Genomic DNA, 13,830 nt, shown 5'->3' on the forward strand with positions numbered 1-13,830 from the left:
CGCAAATGAGACTGGCTGGCAGGTTTTTGATTCGGTATGAGATAAATTTAGAACCAGGCTTTCAAAGGAAGTGTAACTGGCCTTTGGTTTAGGATAGATTAGGAGAGAGGAATGATAAATAGCTGCTACACCACCTCCACGGCCTATGTCTCGTGGCATATGAGTATTTAATAAACGGGGCATTGTGACTTTAGCTTCCAGGGCACTTCCCCCTAACATTCCAGACTTCCATTGTTAGAGTCATGCTCTCCCCCCTGCTGATTTCTCAGGTGATTCATTTACAAATGAATAGATGCAAATTGTAGCCATCAGAGTCGTCAGTTTGGTCCTAGAGTTCATTTGACCCTGCTCTGGGACTTCTGGGGGGATATAGAAATCCCTGGGACTTCTAGTGGTAAACGACTGGGAGGAGTGGCTTCATTTAAACTAACATATTCATCTTGATGCAGCCATGTTTCAGTTAAACAGAATAAATCAAAGTTATTTTCTGAGATAAGGTCATTTACTAGTAGAGATTTGGATCTCAGTGATCTAATATTTAATAGAGCACATCTAATGGTTTTATGTTTTGGTGTTTCTAGATTTGAGATTTTAATTTTTTTCAGATTTTTAGAATTGATAGCTCTTTTATTTGATTTTATGTTAAAATCATTGTGAAATTTGGGTCGGGGGACAGACACCGTCTCCATAAAATAATATTCATCACCATCACAACAGTTGTCATGGCGATGAACACAGCTATCATAATAGCAATGGGAGGGAAACTGTCCTAAGGCAAGCGCAGAGGGGCGTGGAGGACTCCACCTCTGTAACATGGTCTCATTCATGAGATGTCATAACAGATGTCATAATGACAGCGGTGCCACAACCTGGGACAGAGTTGGACTCGTCAGGCTCTGTCACCCCAGCTGATGAAGGACCAGATCCAACGACAGCGGTGCCACAACCTGGGACAGAGTTGGACTCGCCAGGCTCTCTAACCCTGTTTGAAGACAGCCAAGAACAAATAAATGCTCCTTTGTCACAGCATGACACAAAATCGTCCTCTGTGGATGACAGCCTTGAGGTAAAATCACAATAGAATAAAAATGTAAGGAAAGAAACTCGTAAAATGTTATTGGCCATGGGCCAATTTAAGTAGGTTAGTTTGAATTGTTAAAATCTTTCATAACTATTCATTTTACATTAAGGGAGTACTCTGAAGTCCTTTCTGTCATTATCAATTTATGAGGTATGTCCCATTACAAAAAATAGTCAATTCATTATTTTTCTCACATTCTTTAATGAAATTTACAATATGCAGCTAAACTAGGAATTTTTTAAAATATGTATCATTGATGCAATTATTAGTTTTGTTGGTTATATATTTGGGTTTTAAACAATCTTTCTTTTTGTAAAACAATTTATTTTATACCTAATGTTATACCTTACAGGTCTAATCTACCTTTAATTTTTTACTTGTGTTGAGACGTGCAGTGCCTCAACCGATTCATCATCAGAAGAGTCAGATGAAAAATACTTCACCCACAAATTGCCTGAGCAACCTTGTTTTTTCTTCATTCCACACAAGGAATGGGCAAAACTTCAGAAGACCCAACAGAACCACCAGTTCAAAAGTCTGCATTGGACATATGTGATTGCTAAAGGAATTCTAAGTTTACATCCATATTGTAGCTTTGCTTTCAAGCGGCACAATGTAAAAAAAATAGGCTCTGAGAGAGCTACCCTACATTTTACCTGTGCTGGGTACTGCCGCTTTGATGACTGCTGTGTTCAGGTAAAAGTCAAAGTTGAAAATAAGTCCCTCAAGGCTCTTGTTCACTTGAGGGGGGGCGATGTGCGTCACAGCAGACAACACTGAGAAGGAGGCCAATAAGAGGCGAAGAAAGACCACTGATTGCTGACACTTTGACCTTTAAACTCCCAAGAACTCTGTATTTGCATAGTTTAAAAAAGCTTGAACAGACTGTTGTCACAATCGGGTTGCAGGGATGAGGTGCCAGCTCCTGGAGTAATGAAGACTTTAACATGGAACGAAAGGAAAAAACAAAGGCAGCACGACAATGACATAATCAGTCTGCAACTGATGTCCGAAGACAAGAAAGGCACTGATGAACAGTTGATCCAGATGCTTATCCTGCAGCCTAAAGGTGTCATGTTGTGGTCAAAGAAAATGATTCAGCTATTCCACCAAAGGTCAAAGGAGGACATTGTCTACCTAGATGCCACGAGGAGCATTGTTAAAAAGGCAGAAGGGGAGAGCACATCTTTTTATATATACGAACTTGTAGTGAGGAATCCAGTGAAAGGATGCTCCCCTGTCCCTGTTGCCACATACGTTACATGTGACCACACTACTGCGTCTTTATCATACTTTCTTGGCTCCTTCATCACAGACCGTGTCAAATTCCATGGCCCCAAAATTCGCAAAAGACCAGTCATGTACATTTGTGATGGCTCCAAAGTTCTGATGCAGTCAATTGCTCATAACCTATGTGGCCTAAGTCTGAATGAACTATTGTCACGGTATTATGACATTGTGACAGGACAAGGAAAGGAGCATGCATTTGCACTGCCTATTCTACACAGGTGCCTTAGCCACATAATGAAAAACGCCAAGGACCTCTGCAAAAAACAGTGAGTAATGTTTTTGACTAAATATAATTTGGTGTATTACAATGCAGTAGCATACAAATAACAAATTCTTTATAATTCTTCCTCATAGTGCTGCAAAACATTATGTTCTGTGCATGCATGTCTTTGGGCTGATGACTCAGGCTACGACTCTGAAACAGCTTGATGAAGTAGTAGTTAGTCCTACTGTACTGTTCTCAAGTCCACGCAGTGGTGAAAATGTTGAGAAACATTTTCAAAACCTTCAGACCCTTCTGACAGCAGCTTAACAGCCAGTCATTGATGACTCAAGCATTGCTGAGGAAGACTTTGTGGTAGGTAATATTTGCGAGAATATGTACATTACATAATTAGTTATTCTTTGTTGAGTGTTGTATTTTTTTTTATTTGTGCATGTTTGTGTTTTCCAGTATGCTTGCAGGAATTGCCTTTTGTTATTTATACCTAAATACATGTTGTATGGACTTATTTAATGATGCAAGCTAATTCCTCTGTGAGAAATGTCAGCATATATTCATTTATTGTCAAGGTAGTCCATGAAAATAAGAAATAAGCAATTGCCTGGACCACAGAAATATAATCTTGTTAATAGCGTCTAGTTTTGTACCACAAAGCACAACAAAATGTACCGAAATTACATGAATGTGCTTTTGTCACTTGCAGAATGATTTTGGCCAAACACCATTTAACAAACACTTTAAGAGTGTAATCCAGCAGGCAGCGTTAGACAAAGACGGAAAGCAAAATGTGTACTTCTGCCCAAACTTTATTCCAAAGTTTCAGAAGTACTTTCTGCCTCAGGCTGCCCACTGGTCAGGACTATACTGGGTAAGTAAACTAACAATTTTTCAAGTTTATTTATTTTTAGTTTGTTTTCTTATTGTTAAAGGTTTGTGCTTCTGTGGCAGGTAACCTTGGACGCAATAGAAAAGGATCCTTTTATGCAAAAGTGTCAATGAGGTTTCAAAGACTGGCCCAGAAATCAACTCAGGTAAAAATGACCACAAACTGAAGTTAAAGAAAACAACAATTTTAAGACAGTTATAATCCATGCAATTATAGGCACATAGCATTCACAAAAATGAAAACTTTCTAACTCACTAACAAATTTATTATTTAACAGAATTACACTAGAGATAATAAAACACAGGGGATTATGGAGAAGAGCCAGTGGGATCTAAAAAAGATTCGCTTTCAACACAAGAGGCTCACACGACTTGATGACTGTGCAAACTTACCAGACCATGCATGATGCACTGCTGAGAGAGTACCGTGATTCTCTGAAAACTAAGAACAAGGTATGATATTTTTGAAAAGTTATACTAATGTTTTTATTTTTTCTGTCCTTGTTTTAAATATCATAACATCATTAAAATAATTACCTAGAACTAAAGCTATATCAGGTCTGTTATATGGAAAATATTCTTCATTCTATTATTAGCCTTTAATAATAGAGTAAAACAAGGGCTGATGTTTAAGTATTTATTTAATTGAATTTTCATTCTTTTCTCATTGTGCATTACACCCTATTACAGGCAATAATAACTTCCAGAACTAGAAAATTTACCTAAGACATCAGCACTGAAGCTTTTATTGCAAACATCCACAAACCATTGTACAATATATCACATATTTGACTCATATTGACAGATAATGTACACCAACTAATAAAAAATTGAATTAACTATGTAGAAAAAGATATTTCCTACAAACATTCACTTGCAAATATTATCTTCTGTAAACAGTAACTATACCTGTTGTTCTCTGTTCATTATATTCTATTCTAGAATTATAGGGTTGAGGTCGAAAAATGGAAGCAGAGGAAACACAGGAGGAGAGATGTATATGTTTCATCAATCCCAAAGGCTTTTGATTTCAAGAAAGATCAAGAAAAGATGGTAAAGTAAAGATTATGTCAAGGATTGTCATTTATTTTGAGTGACACTTGCTATTTGTTTCACTAAAATCTAAAATGTTGATCTCATGTACAATTGTGATTATCAGGTTTTGAAGACTCTCAACCAATCTCTGTACGCGTCCATCATCCCAGAGGTACTGAAAAATGACACAGATTCATAAATGTTGCTGCATTTATTTTGAAGTCTACTTCAGTTGTAGTTGTTGAAGACAAAATTCTATTTTTAATACTGTAACTTCCGGTCTATAAGCCGCTAGTTTTTTTTCCACACTTTGATCCCTGAGGCTTAAACAGTGACACGGTTAATTTGTGGATTTTTCCAGCTTTCAAGCTTCATGATGCCAAAAATTGAGCTCCGTCACATTAGACCAGGCGGACTAAAGAATCTGTTTACATGAAATAGTTCACGCTCCCATTGAATCATTCTGATTAGTCATTTTGTCATGATGCCACACTCCCTCATCATGGAAAAGACACAGAGACATGTTGTCAGAGACAGAGTGCGCTGCAGAGCAGCCTGTATAAAATCAGCCACTTTGTAATAGAAGGAAAAAAAATGCTTAAAGTTGTTATATCACCGCATTAGTCTTGTTCAAGAGTGATCGTTGCTCTGAGGGCAGGATAAGTCGGGCTACGGTGCGAGGCAGGGCTGGGCTTGTGCCGCGGCTGGAGCAGTGGCCGCCACAGCAGCCGCCTCCCTCCTCTCCCAGCTGCTCAGGCCACCTCGCCGCGTTGGTGGTGCTACCCCGGGGTCGGGCGGACGGGCAACCCAACCAGCGCTGGGTGATGTCGGAGATGGAGAAGCTTACGTAAGAAGGACGGACAGACGGAGCGACGATAAACTAGGTAGTCTAGGCTGTTCTGATCTCCGCTCCGTCTAGTTAAAGTAGCGCATGATAGACCGGAGATAAGGACATGATTAATAGCATAATGTTGCTAAATCACCACATTTACTTTGTTCAGAAGCGGTCGCCTCCGTATTCTGACTGAAGAATCAGAACTCGGAGTGATCGCTCCGCGGTAGTTCACGGAAAGAAGAACAGAGAGAAGTGTGTATCAGTCTGGATCCAGTAAAAACTGACCATAAAAAGCTGTAAATGGACTGATATGTGGAGAAGGAAACTCATCAGTTGAAACACGGAAATCTCTGTTAAACCTAACACAGCGTGTCCACGGGGGCTTAAAAAGTATTGAAGGTTGGTAAATCAATTGGGAGAATTAAGGCCCTTAAAAAGTATTAAAACGTCTTAATCGCGATTTTATGAGGTATTAAATTTTATTGGTACTCGGAACTAGATTGTCTCGGGACCGTGTGCGTACAGGTGCAACATTACATGACAGCGAGTGTTCTGGCGCTAAAACAGACGAGGAAAAAACAAAAATGGGAAGAAAACTGCTGTTGGCCTCATCAACCAATAGAGTGTGGCCTATTTTATGCTGCGGTCTTTAAGTGGATTTTTTTTTAGAAAATTGCTAAATTATTGGAATGCAACCCATATAACGGTGCGCTTTATTGCCCGGAAATTACGGTACTTGACTTTTGAAAGTTGAAATTCTTTTTGTCTCCAACATTTATGTTTACCAGGACATGACATCTGACCCGTCAAACATTCAGTGTGAGGAGCATGGAGACATCACCAAGTCATCTCCAGTAGTTGTGACATCACAAGTGATCTTTAAACAACTGTCAGCTGTTACCTGTAAAATAAATTATTAAGATAACAGCAATGTTTGAGAAACAGTGTTTGTAATGCCCACTAACCATTTTAACTTTATTAAACAATTAAACTGACATTTTACTTGTAGTAAATACCATTTTCCTAAGACTTAATACATAACATTTGTTCAGTTTGACACAGAAGGAGCTCACTTTCTGAGAATGGCTTATGTCACAAGTGTTTGTGTGTGTGTGTATAGCATACTGCTTTTATGACTGATGGAATAATCTGATGAACTCCTTCATTTGTGTTTTCAGCTGACATCACTGTGGAAAACAAAAGACTCAGAAGTTGTTATTGCTGTGCTTCCCTCCCATATTAGAGGAAATAATCTTGTGATCCGCAACAGTGAGCTACGATCACTGAGACCCCACCAGTGGCTTAATGGCAAGGTATTTTATTGTTGAAATTATTATCTACAGTAGAAACAAATCACACACATAACATTGTAATCCAAAATTTAATAAAACGGTCAAAAGCTTATAACTAATTTTCTAAAGTCTTACATTTCAGTTAAGTGTGTTATTGCTTTAAATACTTTTATTTATGTTTTATATTTGTTGTGATATTTTTCTGTGTATATCTCAATTTGATTTAGATTATCGAGGGCCTCTTCCATCTTTCTGCCAGCCAGTTCAACGTGGGAAACAGTCTTTACCTTCTCAATTATTTCACAGCAGGTGTAACACTTTTTGGGGAGCGAAGTCACCTCAGACGACAAGGCTTGTCAAAGGTGATGTTTAATTTCATGACTGTAACGTATCTACACCTTTTAGAGACAAAATTATTACTTGAGTTTGAAGTGGCTGACTTGGATGTGTCCAGTTTGTAATAAAATACTTTGTGTGTTAAACGTGAATTAATGACTAAATAAAACACAAATTATGATTTTTAATAGTGATAATAAAAACAAATTAACTTCACTTATTTAAATAATTTTTTATTGCTGTTACAGATCAACTTCAACAATTACGAACAATTACTCTCCTTTGTTAATGTTGGCAGTATCCACTGGAAGTTGCTGGTTAGTGATTGTTAATACATTTGTCGATTAAGAAAATCTTTTTTTATTTAAGTATGTCTGTTTAATGTGTTTTTTCACTAACATCAAATTTTTTTTAGTACATAGTTCCTGCCATAGCCTCTGTATTTTTGGTGGATCCAGCAGCAAGTTCATCAGAGGAAGCAGACTCTGAAGATGCTGCAAAAAGAGTCAGGTTAGTCATCAACTTAGATATAAATTAGCATTTAAAATCTAGATTTGCCTCAAAGAGCACAGTATAGACACTAGAATAAACATTTTCATAGAGGAGTCAAACTCTTACTACTCAATTGAAAATTTTCTGTTTGAGATTAAAGTAAAAATGTGTAAGGGCCGAAGTAACCTAACCCAAAACATTTAACCTGTTATTTTTTGTTTTGTTTTTTATCTCTCACTGTCATGCCCTCAGTGTCAAGATACTGATTTTGAACTTAAGTTGCTCAATAGGCAAGATAACCTTAGATTATGTATATAACCCTTGTACTATGAGTAATTTGAGTGAGATATAGCACCAGACAACCCTTCTTGCTCAAATGAGTGAGAAGAAGTGCTTATTTTGAATGAGGAATTGCACTATGGCGTCACATTAGTGCCAAAAACACAAGCGCATAAAAAATGTCATCGCGCACAGAAAAGACCACTTTCCTTCATCTGCTGTTGTGCTTCTTTACACCAGAGTAAGTCCACCTGAACCAACTTATCTATGCGTATTTCATATCAGGACCACAGGATTATCATATGGGCCTAATTATTGATGTTATAGTTGCAAGTACAGTAACTTTAGTAGAATTATAATGAATGACAGACTATCAATAGAATACATATATAGGGTTTTAATATTACTTTAAAAAAAAAGATTTAAGTTCCTGCAATCAACTCAGATTAAGGAAAATTAGACGGAAACCAGAAGTCAGTTTCGCTAACACATTAAAAAAAAAAAAAAAAAAACTAGCTCTATACTTTGGTCCCAGGAAACAGCCACGGACTTTACACTGTGATGACCCGAACTACTGTACCTCAGATTGGCTCTGACCGGGTTTCAAGTGACCGATCAGACAGGAGGTGCCGTCTATGCAATGCCCGCCCCCAAAGTGCCAAAACTAAAGATTCCCGCGAGCGCACAGACCGAGACGGGGCGCGCGTGCAGAAAGGCACCACACACGAGCAGAAAGGCAAGGCGCGCGCGCAGAAAGTGGTCTTTCCTCTGCGCGGTGACAGTTTTTATGCGCTTGGGTTTTTGGCACTAATGTGATGCCATATTGCACATCCGCCCTCCCTTTTATAGAGAGTGGGAGTGTCCCTGACGGATGGACAGTTCTTCCAGGCAAATCAGGGTTTGGCGGATTGAAAAAAGTGTGAGTGTGTATCCCATATTGAGACATCTCACAAAATATTATGAAATAGAACCTACTTTATCTTGCAGTTATGTTTTACTGATCAGCTGATGTGTTTTTATTTACAACAATATTTGATCAATGTGTATAAGACACTATTTATTTATGTGTTTTACCAAGTGAATACTTCAAAATGAGGAGGATTTGCTATAGCAAGGAGGATTGGGGGACTGTCAAATGGAGAGGATCAACCATGCACCATCCAGTTCAACGTGATGGCAGTAGTTGTGGGGTCATTGTCACCATGGTAAAAAATTGTTGAAATTTAACTGCTCTATTTAGAGGGCTGGTTTCTTCAAATTGTGTTAGATACCTCATTACAGGTATTGTTTTAAGTATTAATATTTAGGCATTTTTTATTTAAATATAATAATATCAAGTAAATGTTATAATTTCACTGGGTTACTATGCAAAAACAGTGTATCACAGATGACATATTTAATTTTGTGTTTTGGTACAGATGGCGAGGGCAGTGATGGAAGCCTTTCCTGCATTACCAGTTACTGTATGTCCTTCGGGACATCCAAAAAGGAGATGGCTTGTGAGAGGAGGACATTTACACTTTCGATACTCAGTGCTTCAGGTTTGTTTTATCATTTCTTCTTTATATTTTCACTGTTCTTTAAGTGAAGGTAGTTACTTGTTATGTAAATGATGAATGTGTATTAAAGTTATACAATGAAATACATTATAATTATCTAAAGCATGTAAAATTGTCACATTCAAACCTCCCATACAGATTTAAGATGAACCCATAACCAACACAGATCAATTTATATTTCAACACAACACAAACCTGATCAATAAATGTCAAGGAGATAAAACTTATTTTCAGTTAAAGAATGATTTATTACTCATTTCCCGTTGCAGTAATGGACTGATCTGAATGCTCACAATATATAGCAGGGAAGAGGAGAAGGATGCTGAATTAATTGGGCAAACAGAAACTTTTTTAAGGTATTTTATTGGTGGGGGAGAGGCCAATAGGCAGAGTGACAGGCAAGCAAACAAATGTTGGGGCTTAGGTAGAATTGGTTGTCCAAAGAGGACGAAATGGCAAAAAAGAAAATCTCAGCAAAGGGGCTTAAATTAAGGCAAACACACAAATCGATCAGGCATAGGAGTCGATCTTAGAGCAGGTATCTACAGGAGAACTCTGAATTGAGCACAGGACAAGTGTGTGGGAAGCAGGAGGAGAGACTGAGGCCATCTATAATAGAATAGAATAGATGTTTATTGTCATGGTTGAAAAATAAATATAAAATATAGACAAATAACAAATGTATTGCAGAGATAAAAATCGACAACCGTTAGCATGGGCTCTGCTGTACTATACATGAGCAGCTGCTAATATACCAGCAAAAATACACAATACTCATCACAAATAATTTATGCAGATTTGATGTAATTGTCACAATAATAACCACCAAATCACACATGATGGATCCATCTTTAAAAACTGATTCAAATTTTGTTAATGCCATGTCTGATCCATTTGGAGATCACAAGCTTTAATCTGTAGTATATCTGGTATTTGACTGCATTGCTGCTGAAAGAAAACTGAAAAATGTGTACATATACTGTATGTGTTAATAAAATAATATTTTCTTGCCAGTGTTTGACATGAAGAAAAACTGTGCAATGTGCTCCATTTCAAAGCCCCCAGGATCTGGGCTTCTCATTGTAGTTATAATTAGGTTTTATGATAGTATTATAATGTAAGTAAATGGTATGGTATGGTCATAAGCATAGTTTGATATTGATTTTTTCTTTGTGAAATTACGATCACGGTTTTATCACGATTTTTTTCATTCAAATCATTTAGACTATTTTAAAGTTATTTACTAATAAAACAAACTAATTCACATACTTAAAATCATCACCCTAAATGGAAAAAAGGAATAAAAGATCATTTAAGACAAAGTAATTTTCAAATAATTTTGAAAATGTATATAAGCAATTGATCAAACTGGTTCCAAGTACAATTAACCTCAAACAAAAAGGCTGACATGTTATTTCAGTCAGTCTTTTTACCTTGTTTAACTAAAATGGTGTTGCATTAGCATTAGCAAGCAGATCAGTCTAGTGATTTCCATTTGTTTTTTTAGGTAACACACTCATGTTACTACAAACAACAGACTAGCGAGTCTGTGGAGGTGTCCTCCATGTTGTAAACAAAGCACGCACTCACCTGCTACAGGATGGTCAAATGTCATCGGCTGCTGGTCCTTTAAAACTTATTTACTTGGTTTTATTTTGTGAACCTTTGAATTTTATATCTTTTTTTTTATTTCCTAGTCATTGTGTTTTTTGTTAAATTATATTAACAATATAGTATAACTTAGCAGGATTACTATTGCAACAACACATCATCAGTAGGGTAAAATTAACCAGTAAAACTAACCTGTCTCACGACAGCAATGCCCTCCTGCCCCTGCAAACTCTGCGTATGGGTATGGTATATATATAATATTGATTGTATTAACTGTAGCATCACTGGGTCTATTAGCAACCACATGCATATAACATGTATGGGCATTATATATATGAAATAGTAATCATGAGCCAATTCATTACACCTGTACAATGTAATACAGTTCAATACGACAGCTCTGCCATGATTTTAAGTCTTAGGAAGCTTATCATTTTTTGTTATAACTGTTCAACTGGATAGATTTACACTTAATGCTTATTATCAAACTCACAGTGGTTGCTGATGTTGTACTGGAGTGAATTATATTGAAGGTGTTCCTGATATTCTGTCCCTCTCATGTATTCAAATCAGAGGGACAAAATATTTGAAACACTTATCAATATAATGTCTAGCAACACTGCAAACGACAACCTCAATAATGAACATGTACTTAACAACTCTCTAAAGGTAGAATTCATGGCACTAAATTGCTCCTCAAGTTCTTGGGAAGTGACACAGATACAGTACTTATATTTACAGATTTACAATCAAAACAGTCAGGCTATGTGGCTTTAGTGTAATCAACATACCAAATGAGTCCATCATATGACATTCTGCTATTCTCAGCTGAAATAAGTTTTACTTACTTTTTATGGCATGCCTTGAATCTAAGAAATGCACCTCTAATGGAAAATGGATCATTGAAAAAGATACTTTATGTGTGTATTCAGTTGTTGTCCACCTCTGTGCCACACCAACATCCTGTGGCTCATTCTTAAAATATAGGATAGCAAGTATAAGCAGGTCACATCCACTGCTTAACTTGGAAATTATTATTACCAAGTAGTAAAAACATTATAGTGACCGTAGACTCTCAATGGCAGTGATAAAATGGACAGTTTGTTGCATAAACTTAAGTAATAGAAATAACTGTTTTTTAAAATAAAACATCCTCGGAAAGATCTACACCAATGACAGAGGCTTAGTATATTTTGATATACATCGCCAGTCTTTGAGGCAGTATGCCAATGACTATTTGCTACATGTAATAAAATGTACATTATATGCCATTTAGAAATGTAAAGACAAAATTACCATGAAGAATGATTGCCTCGCCCATAACGGGAAATTATCCAATATTTTACATCTACTCCATTATTTCAGAAAAAAAGATCAATTAGATTATTTAATCACTTGTTTCATTTTGCAGTTACAGTGTGATAGCTGTGATAGGTGGTTCCATGAGCAGTGCCTGGGGATGAGTAAGGACCAACTCCGAGACACCAGGGCAAGTGACTGGAATTGCCCTGCCTGCACATAGGACTTTATTTTAATTTATTTTGTATTTTTTTTAGTTTGATATTATTTTTTTACTTTGTCTGCACATGCTGGCCAAGGTGTTTTCATACACATAGGACTTAAGACATCAAGCAGATTTGACTTTATTTTTGTCTGTTGTGTTATGAGACCAATTTTAGTCAGACATAGACTTGGAATGTTTCATGTTTAAAGAAATTGTGTGATTTAAATAACTTGACAGATGTATATAATTAAAGGTGTTCATTATGTTTTATTTCAAAACACAACTTTCAAGTATACTTGTATATTTTTTTTATTTGTTTGTTTTAAAAATGTGAAAATAGGTAAATAGTATTTTGTTTGTGAAATAGATCATTCCATTTCAAGAGATGCTTGTATGTGTGTGTGTTTTGTAACACCAAAACAACCTTAGGTAAGTTGAACATTAAAAGCCAGAAACAACACTTTTGGGACCAGCTGGCTCTCAACAAGTCTTGCGAGCGACACTGTCTACCCCTCATCCTGTGATCAGTGGGAGGGGCCTATAATGTCACCGGCTATAACTCTCATATACAAAGTTCAAACAGTCTCATATTTGATACACATGGGTTACCCACCCCGGCCACTCCTTCGGACCCTACAACGCCGCTCACGGCCTTAATTATTATTATTATTACTAATGGAAATTATTGCTTCTCCCGTGTATGAAAGTATGTATTAAAGATTGTTGGGACACCTTATCCACACAGTTGCTCAGGTCAGAGAGAAAACAAAGACACAGTTCAGTCTTTAGGTCTTTTATATTCCACAGCATAACAACAGTGATGAACTGTTCATTAATTCCACGGATGATGATATACTGTAGATGGATTAAATTAAGGAGAAGCAGCATTAAGACGGTAAATGATGAATGATGGGATGGTACGCTGTTAATAATAATAAAGAAAACAGATGACGGGGCCTACTGAAAGTGACACAGCAGGTTAGCATTATCCACCTAGCTTACTAGTAAAGGCAAAGTGCGTATTTCAGCCTTCACTAACTAAACATACAACTGTATGCACAAGTAAACTAATGACTTGAGACCTCAATCAATGATTTACTAGTTGAAATGTCAGAGTTTTTGCAGCTTACTAGTGAAATGTGTGTTTTTTACATCCTTGATATCGGTGGATCCTGAAGCCGGGGATGGTGATGGAGGCTCTGCTCGGGCTGTGAGTTCCAGGGCCCGGTTCTGTGTTGTCTCCGTGTCCAACCATGGAGCTCCGATCCTGAGGAGAACCTCCACCGTCCGTCGGGTTCCGCCGAGCCGTGGATTTAAACCGGGACATCCTTATTTGAAACGCCTTCATTGAGGCAGCATGGCAATGAGGAGGCAGTTAACCTGCCACACCGGCACTGCAAACTCTCGT

The 13,830-nt window shown here is 37.2% G+C and overlaps 1 protein-coding gene across 2 annotated transcripts; it reads left to right on the top strand.

The window, feature by feature from the left end:
* The first annotated feature begins 1,149 nt into the window (after positions 1 to 1,149).
* Positions 1,150 to 13,439, top strand: LOC114462571 (uncharacterized). 2 transcript variants are annotated; one of them, XM_028445507.1, is made up of 14 exons: positions 1,150 to 2,637; positions 2,726 to 2,948; positions 3,298 to 3,462; positions 3,543 to 3,625; positions 3,758 to 3,932; positions 4,422 to 4,532; positions 4,639 to 4,686; positions 6,528 to 6,662; positions 6,869 to 7,003; positions 7,226 to 7,294; positions 7,393 to 7,487; positions 8,827 to 8,953; positions 9,167 to 9,289; positions 12,330 to 13,439. In XM_028445507.1, the coding sequence occupies exons 5-14, from the start codon at positions 3,855 to 3,857 to the stop codon at positions 12,438 to 12,440; spliced, it is 1,032 nt and encodes a 343-aa protein (XP_028301308.1). In that variant the 5' UTR covers positions 1,150 to 2,637; positions 2,726 to 2,948; positions 3,298 to 3,462; positions 3,543 to 3,625; positions 3,758 to 3,854; the 3' UTR covers positions 12,441 to 13,439. The 2 variants fall into 2 exon arrangements, 1 of the variants encoding a protein (XP_028301308.1); XR_003673979.1 differs by having other exon boundaries at positions 1,157 to 2,948; positions 6,593 to 6,662; positions 12,330 to 13,438.
* The last annotated feature ends 391 nt before the right edge of the window (positions 13,440 to 13,830 follow it).

This window comes from Gouania willdenowi, chromosome 1 (assembly GCF_900634775.1).
Source record: "Gouania willdenowi chromosome 1, fGouWil2.1, whole genome shotgun sequence".
In the NCBI taxonomy this organism is placed as follows: domain Eukaryota; kingdom Metazoa; phylum Chordata; class Actinopteri; order Blenniiformes; family Gobiesocidae; genus Gouania; species Gouania willdenowi.